Raw genomic sequence first — 20026 nt, forward strand, 5'->3', positions numbered from 1 at the left:
TATTCGGAAATTAAATATAAGTTTTTATCAACGTCACCATATTTGTAACATGATTTTCTATTTTCCCCTTTTGGAAATATTAAATTGGAATTGAGGAAAGACGACAAAAACATTATCGCATATATTTTTTGAAATTTTTCGAAATTTATTTATATAATTTTCACAATTGAACTAAATCAATATATATTTGAAAATATCTAGCAATCTTATTTGTGTGTTGTAGTTCTTGTTGTCATTGTCACCAATGACGATATCAGCAATAAATACATCCCACTGAGCTTGCCACTTCTGCAGAGCTACGATTTTCTGCTCCGGTGAAAGGGAACTGTAGTTAATCGAGTTCATTGCCAATTTCTTGAGGAGTCTCAAGTCGGAGTGGGCGGATGCAATGCCCAGGAAGGCAATATAGAAATCATGAGACAATGGAGTCGCCTTCCAAAATGATGGGTCATCTGAAGAAATGACTACTGGATAATTGTCGGCGAACAAATGTGTACATGGATGATTGCGGAAGTCCGATACAAGTTGAAGCACCTGGTTTGATATGGGATTCACCTCAACGGCAATGTTTCGCTCCTTTATCATTTGCAGCACCAATGGGTGTTTAACCAAAGCAAATCCATGTCCAATACGTTTGCTTCCCAGTAGGACGGCATCAATAAGGTTTTCATCGACGTCAGAGCCATACCAGTTCGTTTCGCCGGCATGGAAAAAGAAATCAATATTATCGGGGATATTTAGCAGTTGAGGAATGAAATCTTTGAGCGGTCGACCGGGTTCCTCTTGACCCACCAAATCAAAACCCGCCAAAAAGTCGGGAAACTTTGCCTTAATTTCGATGCAGGTCTTAATAAAATGCTCCATACCTTCGTCATTTATGTTACGTGTTGGGGCATAAATTAATTTTGATCCAATGAAATTTGGGTTTGCCGCCATAAATGTGTCCAAAGTTTCTTTGTAAACACTGACCGTATAGATTTCAGGATATACGTTGCCATCCAAGTCATATAACGACGGCAAAGTGGAACGAAATTCCAAATATTGGACACCGTCGACATAAAACTCCTCTAGGGCATTGTAATAGTAATCGGCCCATACCGGAACGTAGAACAGAAGACCAGCTAAGAGGCGAAAAATACTCATAAATCGGTTCCATGCTTCATTGTTATCTGGGAATTTTTCCACAGGATACATTGTCAGATGATCCCTAAGGTATTGGTCGACGTGCTCTGTGCCATTGACTACTCGGAGTTTTGACATCAGATTCCAAGTACAATTAGCATCCGCATCGCTCTTATCTGGCTTTACCTTTGCAAACCTCAAAGCGGATATTGTTTTCGTGGTATTATCGGAGCAACCCCATAGGTTGTCACGATATGTAAGCTTCACAAGAAAATCGGTGCTGCACAAAGCCGTATCATGAGCGTGCAGCACTCCACCTTTTGGCATCTTCGAAATTAATTTAAAGAGCGGCGATTGCCTGATATCATCTAGTACCTTGAAAAAATGTTGGGACGGGGTAAACAAACGAGGAGTAATCATTCCGTTTTCATACTCCTTGGTCTTAAGGGTCATAATCTTTTTGTTGGCTTCCACCTCCCGTGAAGTCAGCTCTACATCAGCTCCAAAGGATTTGGACTCTTCGCAGCGGTAAAATTTGTCGCGAAGCCAGTTATATTCTTCAGGAGATGGCCGATTCGATGTATGAATTTCATGTTGTTGAAACATGTTGGAGCTTCTCATATACGACGCCGATTCAAGTCCTTGGTATGTGGCTGCCGGATGCCAGCTTGTCATATAGAGCACACTTATTGTCCACAAGCTTTTGAGTATCATTTTTGTTAGTGCCGAATCAGAAACTGAGACCACGACGAGCAACGTACATCTACGGCGATGGTTTTAATTGAACTAACCACACCACCCCACTGATAACTGCTTTATACTGGTAAAAAAACCGTTCGTGTTTATCGCCTTCCTCGTCGTTTCTTTATCGGCAATAATAACCAGCCACTTTCTTATCCTACAAGGCGTTTGAATGTTTACCTACAACTGATTGTTAAATACTTAGAGAACATTTCCAACCCTCCTTCATTTTCTAAGATAGACAGATATCACATATTTATACCCTTCACCACACTGTGGTACCGGGTATTATGTCTTTGTGCATATGTTTGTAACAGGCAAAAGGAAACGAGATAGACACCAACATGTTCCTTTTGAGAATATGCATAAAATCACTTTTTAAGTATTTATGCATGTCTGTCTGTCCGTCTCTCCGCCCGTCCGTCCATGTGTTTTTGTTAACAAAGTACAGGTCGCATTTATGATCCGATTTGGATGAAATTTGATTTGCCCCAAGGACGAACCCTATTGAAATTGGGAAAAATCGGTTCAGATTTAGATATAGCTCCCATATATATTTTCGTCCGATTTAATGTAAATGGTGCACCAAAGTCCCCATATATCTCTCGATGTGCACGAAATTTTGCACAGCGTAATGAATTAGGTATAGAATGATGTGTGTTAAATTTCCTGAAAATCGGTTCAGATTTAGATATAGCTCCCATATAAATTTTCGTCCGATTTAATTTAAATGGTGCACCAAAGTCCCTATATATCATTCGATTTGCACGAAATTTGGCAGAGCGTAATGAATTAGGACTAAAATGATGTGTGTTAAGATTCCTGAAATCGGTTCAGATTTAGGTATAGCTTCTATATCTGACCAAATGAAAAATTTAGTATCGGTTGCAGAATGACATGTTTATTGATCCAATTTTATTTTACTGGTCCTTTAAAAATGAGACGTCTGTTAGGATTCAGTGTATCATCATTTATGATTCAAATGCTAATCAAATATGGAGGTTTCCTATGGATGCAGCAAAATTATTGTGCTAATAACATTAAATCGCTTTTATGGAGGCGGCAGGACAACATCATAATATTTTTTATACCCTCCACCATAGTATGGAGGGTATATTAGTTTTGTTTTTCCGTTTGTAACGCATCGAAATAATCATTTCCGACCCTATAAAGTATATATATTCTTGATCAGCGTAAAATTCTAAGACGATATAAGCATGTCCGTCTGTCCGTCTGTCTGTAGCGTCTAAACGAATTGAGATAGAGCCCCAAAATTTGGCATAGAGTCGTATTTTGTCTGCAGGCAGGTCAAGTTCGAAGATGGGCTATATCGGTCCACGTTTAGGCATAGCTGCCATATAAGGGTACCCCCCAATTTTCGGTATTTTGAGGTTCTTGAGCGTGTTTTTCAACAGAATTCGCTGAAATTTGGTACTTTGAGTTCTTATTGGGTAGCAAATCTCCCCACTAAAAATTATAAATATAGGTCCATTTTTTCGGACAGCCCCCATATAAGGGTACCCCCCAATTTTCGGTATTTTGAGGTTCTTGAGCGAATTTTTCAACCGAATTCGCTGAAATTTGGTATTTTGGGTTCTTATTGGGTAGCAAATCGCCCCACTAAAATTATAAATATGGGTCCATTTTTTCGGACAGCTCCCATATAAGGGTACCCCCCAATTTTCGGTATTTTGACGTTCTTGAGCGCTTTTTTCAACCGAATTCTCTGAAATTTGGTATTTTGAGTTCTTATTGGGTAGCAAATCTCCCCACAAAAATTTATAAATATAGGTCCATTTTTTCGTACAGCCCCCATATAAGGGTACCCCCAATTTTCGGTATTTTGGGTGTTTTGGTCGCATTTTTCTACCGAATTGGTTGTAATTTGGTACTTTGAGTTGTTATTGGGTACAAAAAAAAATTAAAATAGATATCTAATATGTTCCGCGTTTTGAGTTTGGTTCTAAGACTCTGTTGTAATTATTTCTCCTGCGGAGGATAGCTAGATAAAAAATATAACGTAAGGTTCGATAATGAACTACAGCCGCATTTAGACCTAGCCCCTGTGTGGAGGTTCCTGAAGGAGTAGACCGATATTCTCCATCTTTGAATTTTATCTAAGTTTGGAAGAAATAATAAGATGGGCAAAGTTTGGATGAAATCTAAAATTTTCTAAAACGGATTTGGTCCAAAGAAACGTGGGGTCTAGAACCAATATTTCTATGAGGCACATTTTCACAGTGTTAAATTGTATACACCCTCATTAGCCATAAGGCTAAGGGTATAATTATCCATGAAACATTTCTGAAATTTGTATTATGGTTTACATAATCCCTTTTTAGAAATGTCAGTATAGGCCCACTTTTTGGTATGTTCCCTATATTTCCATTTCAAGTACATGTCAGTATATCTATGGTGGAGGGTATCCAAAGTTCGGCCCGGCCGAACTTAACGCTTTTCCACTTGTTTTTTTTTCATTTTTCCGGTAATAGTCCCAGATATTTAAGAACAGTAAGTAGCACCACAGTGTCATTAACTTGCACTGGTGATTTATAAAGTGGAAAGCTGTTGCTTGCCCATATAAATAGATCTCTACAACTCATATCAACGATTTGTCTTTAATATCCAGTTCCATGCAACTGGGAAAATGAGTAGATGATGAGTCTCGGAAGTAATATTACATGCTCCTCTTCGTCCAATACTAACTTGGATTAAAGGATCCCTAAATAGTATTTGTCGAAATAAAATAGATTCATTAACTCTAAGGACAGAAACTACATTTTACAAATTTAAAATCTATTACATGATGCTGTGACAATGTTAAAAAAGTTTATCTTGCATTTATTATTGTAGGGGTTATAACTTTTAAATCACATTTAAACATATTCAGAACTTTTGTATTGCTTCCTCCAAAATACCACATTACTTGTAAAATACTTGCGACAAAACTATTACTGAACTTAAGCGTTATATGTGGAAGAATCCGTTCTATGAATATTTCTCACGTACATCAATAGAAAGCCAGGAAGATTGTGTACTAATAAATTTCACGTTTTGGTTGACTGGTCGTGACAAAATTGGCAAATGTCATTTATAGAAATTGTCATATGTCTTCCTTTCTATTAGAATATGTGAAAATTATAATGTGGCCATCGATTGAAACAAAATTTGTATTTTCGATACAACGTGACACTAGCACAGAAGCCAATTTGAATAGTTAGTTACTTGTTTGGAATTTAATTTTTGTGCCATAGAGCACGTTTTTCCTAAAATTTAAATGTACTGTAAATTGTACTGTTTACCAAAACGTATATGTACTTGGAATTTCACAGTTATTTGTTTTAGTTCATAAAAACACATTTTAAGCTGAAATAGGTCAATAAACGTGACTAGTCATTTGAATATGTTAGTGGTCTGCAAAAGCAAATATTCCCCGGGCGAAAGAATTCGGTTGCTAAGTATTTAAAAAAATATTTATTATTTAGATATTTTGGTGAACAAAATATGCCTCGTGTAACAATTTGCACTTCACATCCCACAATCCAGGCTAAACACTTCTATAGAATTTTTAAATGGATGACGTGGCTCTTTATACCCTACACCACACTGTGGTACAGGGTATTATGTCTTTGTGCGTATGTTTGTAACAGGCAAAAGGAATCGAGATAGACCCATGGTTCCTTTTGAGAATATGCATAGAATCACTTTCTGAGTCGATTGACTGTCCGTCCGTCCATATATTTTTGTTAACAAAGTACAGGTCGCATTTATGATCCGATTTGGATGAAATTTGACACAGTTCACTTATTTGACACAAGGACGAACCCTATCGAAAGAAAATGAATGTAAATGATGCACCAAACTCCCAGTATTTGTCCGATTGGGACCAAATTTTGCACAGCGCACTGAATTAGGTTCAGACTGATGTCTGCGAAGTTTTGTTAAGATATAGCTCTCATATACAGTTTCGTCCAGGGACCGAAAATAACAGTTATTTTTTAAAATGCGAACAAAAAATCTTCATGTTAGAGACATGGGACACCAATAGTGTCATATACCAATAGATTCGTATTGAGGAGCCCATTAAGGATATTGAGTGATCTTGAGAAAACACTCTCAGTTCCCATGTTAAGGATTATTTTTTAACGGAAAAAATAAACGTTGATTTTTAACTGTTAAAAATGATTTTTATTTTTTCCGTCAAAAATAAAAGTCTTTTTGGGATTTTTATTTTTTCCGTCAAAAATAAAAGTTTTTTTGGGATTTTTATTTTTTCCGTCGGAAAATAAAAGTCTTTTTGGGATTTTTATTTTTTCCGTCGGAAAATAAAAGTCTTTTTGGGATTTTTATTTTTTCCGTCAGGAAATAAAACTCTTTTTATGTAAAGAAGTTTATACAACTTGTAATCAGTTATAAAATTACAATTTATAAATCTCTTTCCTTATTACAATAAGTGTACACATAAGTAATCAAGATCAAAGGTAAAAAATATTTTTTTTTAACTTTTTAAAAAATAATCTAATGTACCAAATCATGAATATAAATTAAAGAATCATTCCCCTGACTATTAGGTCAAAGGTTATATAACTGGTATCAAACTCTATATGTTTATTTACGTAAAAAGGCCTTTATTTCCTGACGGAAAAAATAAAAATCCCAAAAAGACTTTTATTTTTGACGGAAAAAATAAAAATCCCAAAAAGACTTTTATTTTTGACGGAAAAAATAAAAGTCCCAAAAAGGCTTTTATTTTTGACGGAAAAAAATAAAAATCATTTTTAACAGTTAAAAATCAACGTTTATTTTTTCCGTTAAAAAATAAATAATTAAAGTGGATTTTTTTATTTAGGTCACATAATAACAGTTATTTTTTACCTGATTTGATATAAGTTATAACCGTTACGGTCCCTGGTTTCGTCCGATTTTTTTGGTGAATGATACACATAACTCCCAATATTTGTCCGATTGGGACAAAATTTTACACAGAGTACTGTTTTAGGTCCAGACTGATGTCTGCGAAGTTTTGTTAAAATCGGTTCAAATTTACATATAGCTCTCATATATAGTTTCGTTCGATATTTTGAATTATGACCAAACTCCCAATATTTGTCTGATTGAGTAAAATTTTGCATAGCGAATGCTATTGAGAAAGAAATGATGAGTGATTAGATTTGTTGAAATTGGTTCAGATTTTGATATAGGTCTTATATATATTTTCGTTCGATTTTATGTAAATGGTGGTTACACGAAATTTGGCAGAGGGTATTAAATTGAATATAGTGCTAACAAAAAACAAAAGGTCTATGCAACGGTTACTCAATTAGGTCCATGTGTTTATATATAGCTCCCATACATAATTTGACTCGATTTCATACAAATGGTACACCAAAGAATCCAAGTCTGTCCGTTTGACATGCAATTTTTCATTGATTTCAGAATGGTATGTGTATGGGGTTTTTCAATTGGTTCAAATATTTATCTAGATAGCACATTTAATTTCGCCCGATTGTATCGTTATATCTAAAGGATATTGTAGATATTAACATGTCTTGCATGTACTCAATGTGGTGAAGGGTATCATATAGTCGGCCCGTCCAACTTTTGAACTTTCCTTACTGGTTTGATAAAAAAAATGTTTTGTTGAAGAAATTTATCCAAAATTTAAAATGAAAATTATTATTTTCATGGTTTAGTATTTAGCTAAAAAAATATTTTCCTGAGAGTAATCTGCAAAAAAATCAATAACATAAATTCGTGTTCTGTGAAGATGTTCACTTGTGACCCGCATATTGACATGTATCATTGAATTTGATGATAAATCAAAACAAATGTCCATCAGAGGCATATATTTTCACCAAAGTTGTAGTTGGTGTTAGGGATTCAAACCCAAGTTGAATTTTGGATTTAACATTGCAAGAATATTCCTGAAAATAATCTCTTTACAAATTAGTAGATAATCCATTAACTGAAATATCCAACCGGATCTGAAAATTAAAACCATTAATGAGTAATTATAAAACAATTTACAACTTCTTGCTACCACTACATTTCGTTTCTACCAGCTATCGAGTATTTATATTTTTCTACCTTAAATATGTTGGGCGCCGTATTCCTTGTCAGGTAAATTTTATTTTACATTGGATTAGCTATTTTGACAATTAGACTTCGTTTGCTTTTTGACAGGTAATTCCTAGCAGATTTTATTATCCGAATGAGCTGTATTTTAGCTAAGCTCATTTATTTGGCTCAAAACTCCTATTGAAATTGGAGGAAGTCGGTTCAGATATAATTTTCAACCGATTCCACGTTGGCGTCGTTAAGATTTCGCCATTATCTGATAGACGCGAAACTTTGCGCAGTCTTCTTCCAAAAAGCTGACGATTCTTCCGAGGAGAGTTGAATTTTATTCCTCACACGTAATTGATAACGATTCCAGTCGCAAGAGGCAAGTAACAGTTATTATTGAAATGTGCATGTCGATTATTAAAATGGTTTGGATTTAAAAAATCGATGACACTGGTCCGTTCCAGTATAATTTTTAAATAAAATAGAATACTGATGGACGCTGCCTGCAGTACCCAGCTGTAGTTGAGGGTCTGAGTTTTAAGTGGAAATTTCAAAATTTAGTTCCGGGAATGAAATTAAGAAAATTTACTTGTTGTATATATTTTTATTTTGTTCCTCGATTCCGAGTCGCTGAGATATGGACTTGTCATATTTGGGTAATACGACCGTATATAACATTTCGTCATAGTAGGAAAGTTGAATATTTTTGTGCGTCTCGTAGGAATTTAGGTAACGCTGTTAAAAAATTATTCTTTTTGTAAACAATAGTTCGGAACAAGTTGAAAATGTGACCAATACTGTAGAAGTAGGAAAAACTGAAGAAAATCTGTATTTACATTTGCAATGAATACATTTTTGTTTTCTTTCGTAAAATTTGAAATGAAAATTTTTACAATATTTCTCAAAGTTCATTGCCAAAGAAACATAAATTTTTAAAATGATTTAAATATTTCTTTTGAAGGGAGTTGATGATTAAAGTCTACATCAGATGTACACTAAAGTCGAAATTCTACTTATTCTGGATCTTGTCATAGAATATGGTAATAAAAAGTAAAAAAGTGTCAGTCGGTGTTACCGACAGATACCCTCAGCATATGGTTTCCGGAGATCTTCAATTACTCACAGGCTTTTTTATTCGCTTTATAAATATTATATGTTTTCATCTAAGGGGCTTCGGATTTAATGCTTCTCAAAACGGTCATTCAATTCGCTTCAAATTAACTTTACAAGTTTATGAAATATTGACCCTTTGTGGGGGAGGTAGTAGAAGGAGTGGGCCAATGGCTCCATATTCGGAATCGATCTAGGCTTGGTAAAGATAACATGTCGTGCTAAATTTCGTTTTCAAATGGGACATTATTTTCACCTAATTAATTGAATATTGTAAATATTGAAGCAGTGGTCCAACGGGTCTCATTTTCGGACTTAATATAGACTTGGTAAAGATAATAAATTTTGCAAGGTTTGCTTCGAATTGGATAGTTCGTTCGCATTATTTTCTAGTACAAGTTTGAGCATTTGGTGGGAAAGCTAGCAGAAGTAGTGGACAGATATTCTCCATTTTCGAACTTAAACTAAGTTTGGAAGAAATATTACGATGTGCAAAGTTTGAAATCGATTACTCCCTTCGAAAGGTATCGTGCACACCAGCCGGCCGGGCAGACAGACAAACTAACGGATGGACATTTGTAAATAGACGCCAAATTGTCTGAAATGGATATGGTCCAAAGAAACATGTGGCCTAAAACCAACATTTCGATGAGTCACATTTTAGCTGTATCAAAGCTAATGAGGGTATACTTTCGCCATAAGGCTGAAGGTTAATTAATTTAAATGTCTTCTTTTGAAACATTCACTATTCCACAAATATGTTGTAAGTTATAAACAAGTCAATACGTTGTTATGTTCGGCTGGGACGAACTTTTGATTCCCTGGATGATGAGGTGTACATTCAAAATACCTATTATATCGGATACATGTTTTTGTAGGAATATTTGAAACCCAATGAGAAACTAAAATATAAAATTTGAGCTAACCGATAACCGAAATTTAGGTCAATTTTTATAATAAACCATAATACTAAATTACAACCAGTCAAAACTCTCCGAAATATCCGAAATGTGAAAAAACTTCCCAAAATATTTGGGATACCCATGTCTCCGGTGAATATTTTGAGGTGTTGCAAACAGAATGGCAAATTAAATATACACTTCACCTTATTGTAGAGGATATAAAACTACAAATAAAGTAAACGTTTTTATTACTTTTTTATATAATTATTTTTATTTGTCCACTCCCAAGGAAGGGTAAAATTAAGATGTTTTTGAAAATCGGCTCTGTAGTAGAAGACAAAAATTCAGTTTTTTCGAGCATTACCAATACATTGCTTGCAAATGATTGCATTTGAAAATAGGCCAACTTGGATAACGTCTCTCCATTGTCAAAACTATGTCATGGTGTTTGATGAAGTTTAAGAATCTTTACTATGAAGACCGCAGTAGTTTTTTCAATTACTATATTTGAAGTGGATATTTTGGAGTCCAGAGATGTTTATGATTAATCGAAATTTATGGCGTCATAGGTTTGGAAGTCAGTTGACACGCTCATCATATGAACGTTGGCGCAACAGCAAAATATTGCTTCTGAAAAACTAGGCCGTAGAGATTCCGAATTTTATATTTTGGAGCCCTGAGTGGTTTCCGAGAAATCGAACTTGAAGTAGTCAGGATATTTGAAGCCAGTTGACACTCGGAACGTAGAGGGAACATCAATGGACGTTTTGGTTCCCGAAGTAGATTGATAATAAAGAAGATGATAATTCTTTATTCGATGATGGATAATTCGATGTATAAGATTTTTGAGACTAGTAAAGGGGAACATAATATGAACGTGTAGTCCGGGTGGACCTATGGATTGGTGTGATTCTTTCGATGATGAGAAAGTATGCCATTGTCAAACATGTAAAATATGTAACCGAGACCCTCTAGATAAAATTGTTAGTTTAGGTAGTTGGTGGTTAGTTTTGGGGTTCTCAAAGAGGTGAAGGTGATGAGAAACAAACGCCCAACCGCATGTACCTTGAACTTTAGCTTTGGGCTTCCGGGTAATTTCCTTGAAAATGCATTGAAGTCTACGAAATGGTAGTGAAGAAAATCCTCCTTAAAATTAAGTTTAAACTCCCGACTGTGCTGGAATTCAAGGCAAGACCTCCATTTATCTGATCTGAGGTTATTGACCAAAGCTGCCAACTATGATGACATTTGTTGCTGAAGTTTTCGTGATGAAAGTTGGCTGTAAGTGGGGAACAGATGAATAATGTCTAGTCTAAGTGATAAACTGATGATTTGATTTAAGACCGCTTTAAACGATGAAAGATGTTTGAAACAGAAGCTGTCGAAATTTTGAACGAACTAATGGCGAATGTACAAAAATTGCCAACATATTTTTAAAGAAGTGATATACGAATATAGATGATACCTGCTGTGGTAGGGTCGATTTTATTGAATTTGGGATCGGTCCGATATCCGCCAATCTTGATGATACCTGCAACTGATGTTTGTTGGACTCTTTCCAGTAAATTTTGCGACAAATGATTAAGTACTGAAGAAAATTCGAAGACAACTTTCTTGAAGAAGTTATTCGTCGTGTGTCCATGTGAAATTTATACAGGCCTTTATTGAAGCATTTCCGTGACGAATATTTAAGAAAATTAGATGTGAAATTGTCGTGACGATATATTCATGCAACGATGTTGATAATTAACATTTTGACACCATATTAATGATGGAATGACTTCCTGAAGAATTCCGATTTAGCTAAAGTCTTAGTATTTTGTGAAATCACATTGTTGGAATGACGATGAAATGTCATTATTGTTGGGGTTATGAAGGTAACTCACGAAGCGCAGAGCTTCAAAAATACCTCATCCACACATTACACATCGGAAGTCTCGATAAAAAAGGCTCCGGATACGTAGACATAACGCAAAAGACTCAGCAAAACACGATAATCTCGTTAGTTCCTTCATCGAGATGATATTTAGCTCAGCGACGATTATGTGTTTACTTTTTTCACACTAACTATGCTGAAATTCCTGAAATTCTAAAAAGAAATAAAAATATAGAAATATGCCGAAAAAGCTTTGAAAAATTGTACGAAGAACTTTGTTTAGTTCAAATGATGGCATCTCTGCCAACCATGATGACATGTGAAACTGATTGTTGCTGATGTTTTTAGAAGAAAGTCAGATATGATGAACTGATGATTTGATTAATTCTGCTCCAAACGATGAACGAAGTTGAAAACGAATTTGTAGAATTGCCAAGATTTGTTAGTATATTGATGATAACTATTCATCTTGATTATACGTGTAATTTATGATTGCTAAAATGACGAATCATCTGGATGCAATCTAAAGTGTCTTGATAAAGTGAAGTCACAGTATTGAAACAGTGTATGGCGAAGAAATGTGTTGGCGAATACCTTGGAGACGTTTTCCGTTTTCATAAAAATTTCCAAGAGAATTCAGCTGTGATAGGGTCGAGTGCAAGGAGACATTGTAGATTAATTCCTTGAATAATTTGTTCGTAGACCCAAGACAAAGTACAAAGGGTTTTTTTTGACGAATTCCTTGAAAAAGTTGTTCGTTTGCACAAGAATTGCCGAAATCACTTTTAAGAAAATAATGTAAAAATATTGATGATACCGGCAATTTAGATGTGATAGCGTCGGGTATTGGAATTTGCGGTAGATTTAAGTAGAAATGGTACATAAGATCCTTGAATACGTTTTTCGTTGACTGAAGCTAAATAATAATAAATAATCACCAAGAGTTTTATAATACATGTAATAGGCAAGTTTTGATGATATCTGCTAACCTTGATGGAGTCCGCAAAAGATTGTGAAGTACTTTAAGGTGAATTCGGAGACAAACTCCATAAAGAAGTTCTTCGTTGAGACCTTATTTTGAAAAATGAAGTATTCCTGCGACAAATATTTAAAAAAATTGAAGGCAAAACTGTTAACCAATACGCAGACGATTTTTTCATGGTAACGTGGGACCACGATGTAATGACAAATTCGCGAAAGGTATAAGCTAATGGTATTAATTTCTCCTTGATGGTGTATTCAGTAAGAAGTGATTAATGATGCCTGCAATTTACTTGTGATGACGTCCAGTGTTGAAATTTACCATAGTTGAGAGAATATGAAGGAGAAATTTAAGTTTAACTCATTAAAAAAGTTATTCGGTGACTCAAGCTTAACATTACATAACAAGATTTTTTTTTAATAATGCGATGCAACAGATTTGACGATATCTGCCAACCTTTATGATTGCTGAACTTTTTTTAAAGGAAATCTGCGACAAGTGATGAATTAGTTTATAGAGAATTTGCAGACAAATTCCTTGAAGTAGTTATTCGCCGAGTTTTTTTAAATGATGCAGGTATTTTGTGACTCATTCCTGCAACGAATGTTTAAGATATATGAAGACGAAATTGTTCACAATTACCCAGAAGTTTTTTCTTGCCTTTGTGCAGCCATGATGGAATATGATGACGATAATGATTAAATTAAGACCACCCATATAGCTATGAGGCTCAAGAATAATTTCAGAATTGAAGCCCATATCTCGAGAATGGGGAAAATGTGACTATACGTAGGCATCAAAAACCTGAGCCAAACACGAACCGACGACATTTTTACAGAATCTTCTCACTATTAGGAGGTGCCGAGGTAAGCGAAAACTTCATTAGAAAGTATTTTTCTTGGCCCGCCAAAAGAATTGTAACCAATATCACAATCAGGTATCTTTGGTCACCTTTCCCGTAGCTCCGAATCAATAGTTGTCGTGTGTGTTTAGCGGTGACGATACATAGGAAAACTCGTGAACCACACTACAGATGACGCAGGATATGTAATTGCTTATAGGACGAAGGTTATCATACAGCATATTACCGACAACGATGACTTTATTTCGATCGATTATTCCGAGTACGTATACAAGTTGAGGGAGTTATGTCGGATTTTTTATTCATCGATATTTAGCTCAGCGGTGACGACGTGTTGCTCTTCTTGCCGCCTTTGGAAAATTACCTGAAAGGAGTCACAAGCAAACGACATATTTTTAGGAGTCATTTTTCAATGACAGTTAAAATATAACTCTTTATTTCTGTGATTTTCTTTGCTCTTAGAAATGATTCTCTTGATCTGAAATCTCTATCTTATTACACCCCTTCTTAAATTATTGTAAATGAAGGGATGATATCCGAAATTGATTCCTGAGATTAAAATCTGCGACAAATGGTGAAGTAATTTATGTAGAATCTGGAGATAAATTCCTTGGTGTTTATGAAATTTGAAGACGGTGGAATGACGATTTGATGTTATTAATTCTTCATTGAAAATGTATCCAGAAAAACGATCAGTGATGCTGTTATTAGCTGTTATTATCTGAGCCAAAAAAATAATGTACGTTAAGATGATAAATGCATGTTCTTGGGAAAAACTTTTCTTCAAAAAGTATATGCATCCTTCATGATTATATTCAGGAGTTTCGTCATCTTCCGTCACCTTTATATAACTTCGACGAGACATGATCGTCCATAGAAGATTTTATCGGGGAAAATTAATGTATACCAATGATAAAATGACTTCCTGTTAATAGTTAACATTTCGATACCATATGAACAATGTCATCAACGAAGACAAGGTATGATATTGTTGTTCGAATGGTGATAAATTATGATGGAATTAATGGTTGGAGTGATGAAATGCAGGCAACTCACGATGCAAAGAGCCTCAAGAATAATTTAGCAATTGGAAGCCCCATCAACACATTACGAAGCTTCGGAAATCTCCAGAATGCCAAAGTCGTAATATTTTGTGTAGTCTCATTGATGTTATAATCAGGATCTCATAAGCGATGACAAGTTATGTGATTATAGTTGGAATGGTTATAAAATGTCATTATTGTTGGGATCGTGATGAAGTTAAGCCAACTCACGAAGCAGAGAACCTCGAATACTTTTGGAATTGGAAGCCTCATATACACATTATACATCAGAATCCCCAGGAGTGGTGATGAAACGGCGACTATAAGCAGGCATCAAATGGCTCAATAAAAAATTTAATTCATTTAATATTTGAAGATGCTAAGAAGAGGGATTATAAATTATAATATTTGACACATCAAAAGAATTGTAACCGACCATTTTGCCGATCGATTTTTGCAAAACATGCGACATTTGCAAAATATTATATATTATGGGTTACGTTATCCATGACGTCCAATCGAATGTTTTGTGTGTGGGTTTAGCGTCAACGATGGACGATGCAAGATATTTAATTGTTTTATGAAGAAGAGTTTTCCTATATCATATTCCCGACAACTATTTTTCTATTTTTTCACCGACCACAGAAACTCTGTGAATTCAATCGATATTGCGAACCACGTCTAACTTTGCAGGAAATTATAAAAAATGTGTATCTTTCATCATATTTCCAACGTCGAATGAGTCACTTGGTTACCTCATTTATCCAATGACGAAATATGATGAGAGATAATTCGTGTGATTATCGGATGATTTTCAATGCAAGTAATTTTTTTTATATTCGGCATTAGATTTGAATCTATTTAAATTAAATTTATCTGGAACATCCACTGTCCTAATATCTGAATATGTATTATTACACCTCGACTCAAATTATTGTTGGTGAATGTAGTGCCATTAGAAAATTTTTAATGAGTTATTGATCTGGAACATCCACTGTTCCTGAAGCTCTATAAGGCTTTTTGAAAAAATAAATAAATATTGAAATATGCAAATAAAAATTTTGGGATAATTTTATTAAGTTCAAATGATGATATTGCTGAATTCAACCAAGACGACATATGGAACTGTTTGTTGACTGGAGTGGTGCGAAAAAATTCCGCTCAAAGTGGTAAACTGACAAACACAAAATACTGATTCAAGATTATTGACTATAACTGCCAAACCACGACGACATGTAAACCTTATTGTTGCTGATGTTTTGCGATGAAAATCTGCTCATAGTGGTAAACTGATGTTTTAAACTAAGTCGGATACGAACGATGGAAAAAGTTGTCAGCATATTTATAATGTCTGATGTGAATTATTGACGATAGCTGCCATTCATGATGACATGTAAGTCTGATTGTTGCTAAAGTTCGGGGAAGAAAGGGGTGAACTGATGATTTGAGCCAAATCTGTTCCAAACGATTAATGACCGATTTTTAGAATCCCAAAGAGGTTAATTATAAGCAGGATGTCTGAATATTGAATATTTTATGAAGAAGTTATTCGTTTGCACAAGAATTAATAATAGCGCTGAATATTGATGATACCTGCAATGCAGTTATTATATCGTCGAGTGTTGAAATTTGCGATAGCTGAAAGAACTTTAAGGAGATATTGTGATCCTAGAAGAGAAGAAGTTATTCGTTGACTCCAGCTCAGCATAATTACAACGAGTATTGATGATAATACCATGCAATAGTTTTGACGATATCTGCCGACCTTGATTATACTCAAAATAATTGTTGCTGAACTTTGCTGCGACAAATGTTGAAGTAATTTATTATGAATTTGGAGACAAATTCCTTGAAGAAGTTATTCGTGGAGATTCCGTTGAAATTGATTAAAGAGTTTTGTGAAACATTACTGTGACGAAATTTGTAAGGCGAAATTTATGACCAATACCCAGAAGATTTGTTCATGCCAGCCACGATGAAATGACGATTTCGCGAAATATATTTTATCAGAGCAGAAGCTATACATATGAATGAAGGAATTGCGGACTTTGAAATTCCAATCTTGGCAAAGTCATAATATATTGTGAGTTGTCCTTAGAGATGTATTCAGGATATCATCAGCCAAGATAAGTGATGTCATTATTGTTAGGACAGTGATGAAACGAAGGCACTTTAGGATTTTGAATTTCTTTCAGCACATTAGGTTATATAAAGCAAAACATCAACACTTTATACAATCTTATCTGTCTTAGAATATGTTGCGACGATATCGATGACGTTATTTGCACATTAGAAATTATTTTTCTTAACACGTAAAACGAATTTAAACTAACATTTCTATCGATCGATCATCACAAGCGGAGACGAATTGTAACTGACTTTGACAAAATATTAAATGTCTTGGCACATGTTACCGATGGCGTTCAATCGAAAGTTTTTTGGTGTTTGTTATGCGATGACGATACGTAAGAAAATCAGCGAACGACCGAACTAACGACGACGCAATACACTTCATTGCTTGTAAGGAGAACAGTCATCCTATTGGAATGGGCAGTTAGCCTTGCGGTGACGATGTGTGATTTTCATCGATTTCGGTGGATTATGCAGACTACATACACAGGGTGATGAAGTCATTTTCGGAGCCTCCGCCTAGTACATATATTGTTTCATAACACCAACAGTATCCGAACCACAAGATTTCGCTGGACTCTTCATCGAGATAATATTTAGTTCAGAGGCCATGATGTGTTGTTATTTCGGGAGGGAGTTAATAAAAATAATAGGTATCTTGCATGATACGGTCGACGACGAATAAATCACAGGATACGTCGTGTGTTTTAGGCGTCATTCTTCGAATGACATTTAAGACATGATCCTAATTTCATGTGATTTTCGGATGGTTTTTAGATTAAATGATTTTTTATTTGGTTTGAAAATTGAGTCTACTGAAAATATTAATTAAACTTATCAGGAACATCCACTGTTCCTAATATCAGAAAATGTATTATTTCATTAAGTCTTAACGGATTGTTTACGTGTATTGGTACTATAAAATTTTGATTAAATAAATTATTGAATTATGCCAATTTTGAAAAGTCGAGGTAGAATTTTATTAAGTTCGTATGATGACTGTGCTGGGAATTCAACGCAAGAGTTTCATCTAGCTGATGGGAATGTATTGCCAACCACGATGACATGTAGAACTGATTGTTGCTAAAGTACTGTGAAGAATTTGTGATTTGAACTAAGTCTTCTCCAAACGATGAACGCAGTTGTAAACCAAATTTGTAGAGGTATCAGAATTTTGATAATACCTTGATAATGTGTATGGAAGGTGACGATTCTCTAGATACTGGAACAAAAAATGGTGGAGGATTTGCACCAGAATTGCCAAGAGAATTTTAATAATGTGATGAAGAATATTGATGATACCTGTAATTCAGTTACGGCAACGTTGAGATTTAGATACGTATTGAAGTTGGTTGAATTTTAGATTCCCCCTAGGACGAATTTTTGTACCATATCACCGAACCACAAGATAATGACTCGGTAAATTTGTCATCAAGATGGTATTTAGCTCAGCTACGATGAAATGTTTCCTTTCTCCTTGACTCCTTTGGATACTTAATGGAATAACGAAATATACGACTGATTAACGACGCACGTTTCTCTTTATTTCGATCGATATTTCCGATCACGTGTAACCATGAGGGATATTATAAAAATATGTATCTCGCATCATATTCCCGACGACGAAAGAGGCACAAGGATATGTCTTTTTATGCGTTATTTGAATCTCTATGAAGGTGAAGCTAAATTTCTTGACCCGCTGTAAGAAAATTAATAACCGACCATTCAAAGCTCCATAGAAGTTGTAACAGGTATATCGAGTCAAAATTTATTGCTGTTGTGTTTAAGATTTGCATCTAACCGCCATATATACCGTAGAATTTTTCTGTAGTGGCCCACGGAAACCATTCAATCCATACATAAGTAGAAAACACTCATAGAACGGCGTTTCCGAAAATATATAAGCAGGTCAATACCAAATCCGCTGAAAAAGAATCATAGCGGTTTCGGATTTCTTCATCCAAACGAATAAGTAAGTTTTACCAATGAAATCTCTAGGTAATCCCTACAAAATCGGAGTAGAGAATGCAGTTTCAGTGGTGGTTGGAACGAGAGAGCTTTTGAAGGGTTTCCGTGTTATTTTACCGGCTAACCGAAATTCCAATCCACTGGAACTCAAAACAATGGTGTTTCAATCTATAAAAAACCTGAAAATGAAACAGCGGTCGAATTGTTTCAGACTCATACCATACAACTTTGATGATTAACGTTTCCAATGCAGAGCATTATACAAAATCAGGGTAATCTTCAATGCTATGACGATTGTTTACATTCAATACACATAACAAAAGCTCACAAAGGAATAATAAACCATCCAAGAATATCCGAATCACTCTCGAATCCCATGTTTAATGTTTCCTTTGCATGGACATCATGGATGTTCCAAAGGCATCATGAATAGAAGGAAAACGACCTTCGATGAATTCCGAAACAGTCTCGAATGCCTTGTTGATTCCAACCATTGTAGACGACATCATAAGGAATGCAAGGGGTCATCTCAAAGATTTTAGCTTCTTTCCCAAAGTTGGTAGAAAACGTTAGAGGCAATAGCCATCACTAGTTTCCTTTCACTTTGTAGCCGTTCCATTTTTCAAAATTATACCAAAAGTTTGTATAGAACTAATAATAAAACGCAATAAAAACACGTTCCGTACACGATGATCGTTGCAAACGAGCTGGTGATGACTGCAGCAAGTCATCCAGATTTTATACTCTCATCAGGTAGAAAGATAGACCGACAAATCAACTCTACAAAAATATAAGCAGCTGTTTGTGTATTTCACTAAAGGGAGGATTTGTTGATCGCTAAGGAGAAACAACAATAGCAAACATAAATAAGGAGCGCTCTGCACGAGTCCTAGAACCGTAAGCAAATAGGTAGATACAAATAATTCATCTTCTTGTGTGTGACTAAGGCGAAAGGAAGACAATTGTGATATTTCGAGTCGGATTTGCTGCGTGGAAATTTCCATTGTTGGATTGTTGGTTTTTTTTTCAAAATTCGATGAATGAATATCCTCAAAAGCAACTATGGGTCTAACATTATTTTTGTATATTTTGCTGGTCACTGAAGATGAAGATCATGAAATTTGACACATATGTCGTTTTTTGATGAATATCGATCAATATTTAACGGGTCAAATGAACCGCCATTCGTAAAAACGATGTTTTGAGAAAAATGCGTTTAATGTT

The 20026-nt window shown here is 35.0% G+C and overlaps 1 protein-coding gene across 1 annotated transcript; it reads right to left on the bottom strand.

Moving 5' to 3' along the window:
• Window positions 1–202: 202 nt before the first annotated feature.
• Window positions 203–1836, bottom strand: LOC133325737 (adenosine deaminase 2-like; the record flags this gene model as incomplete). Its single annotated transcript, XM_061534460.1, has 1 exon — window positions 203–1836. A coding segment is annotated over exon 1 (1634 nt), but the record flags the coding sequence as incomplete, so codon positions are not given.
• Window positions 1837–20026: the final 18190 nt, after the last annotated feature.

This window comes from Musca vetustissima, unplaced genomic scaffold, assembly GCF_032173495.1.
Source record: "Musca vetustissima isolate MV318-11 ecotype Yass unplaced genomic scaffold, APGP_CSIRO_Mvet_v1 utg2304, whole genome shotgun sequence".
Taxonomy (NCBI): domain Eukaryota; kingdom Metazoa; phylum Arthropoda; class Insecta; order Diptera; family Muscidae; genus Musca; species Musca vetustissima.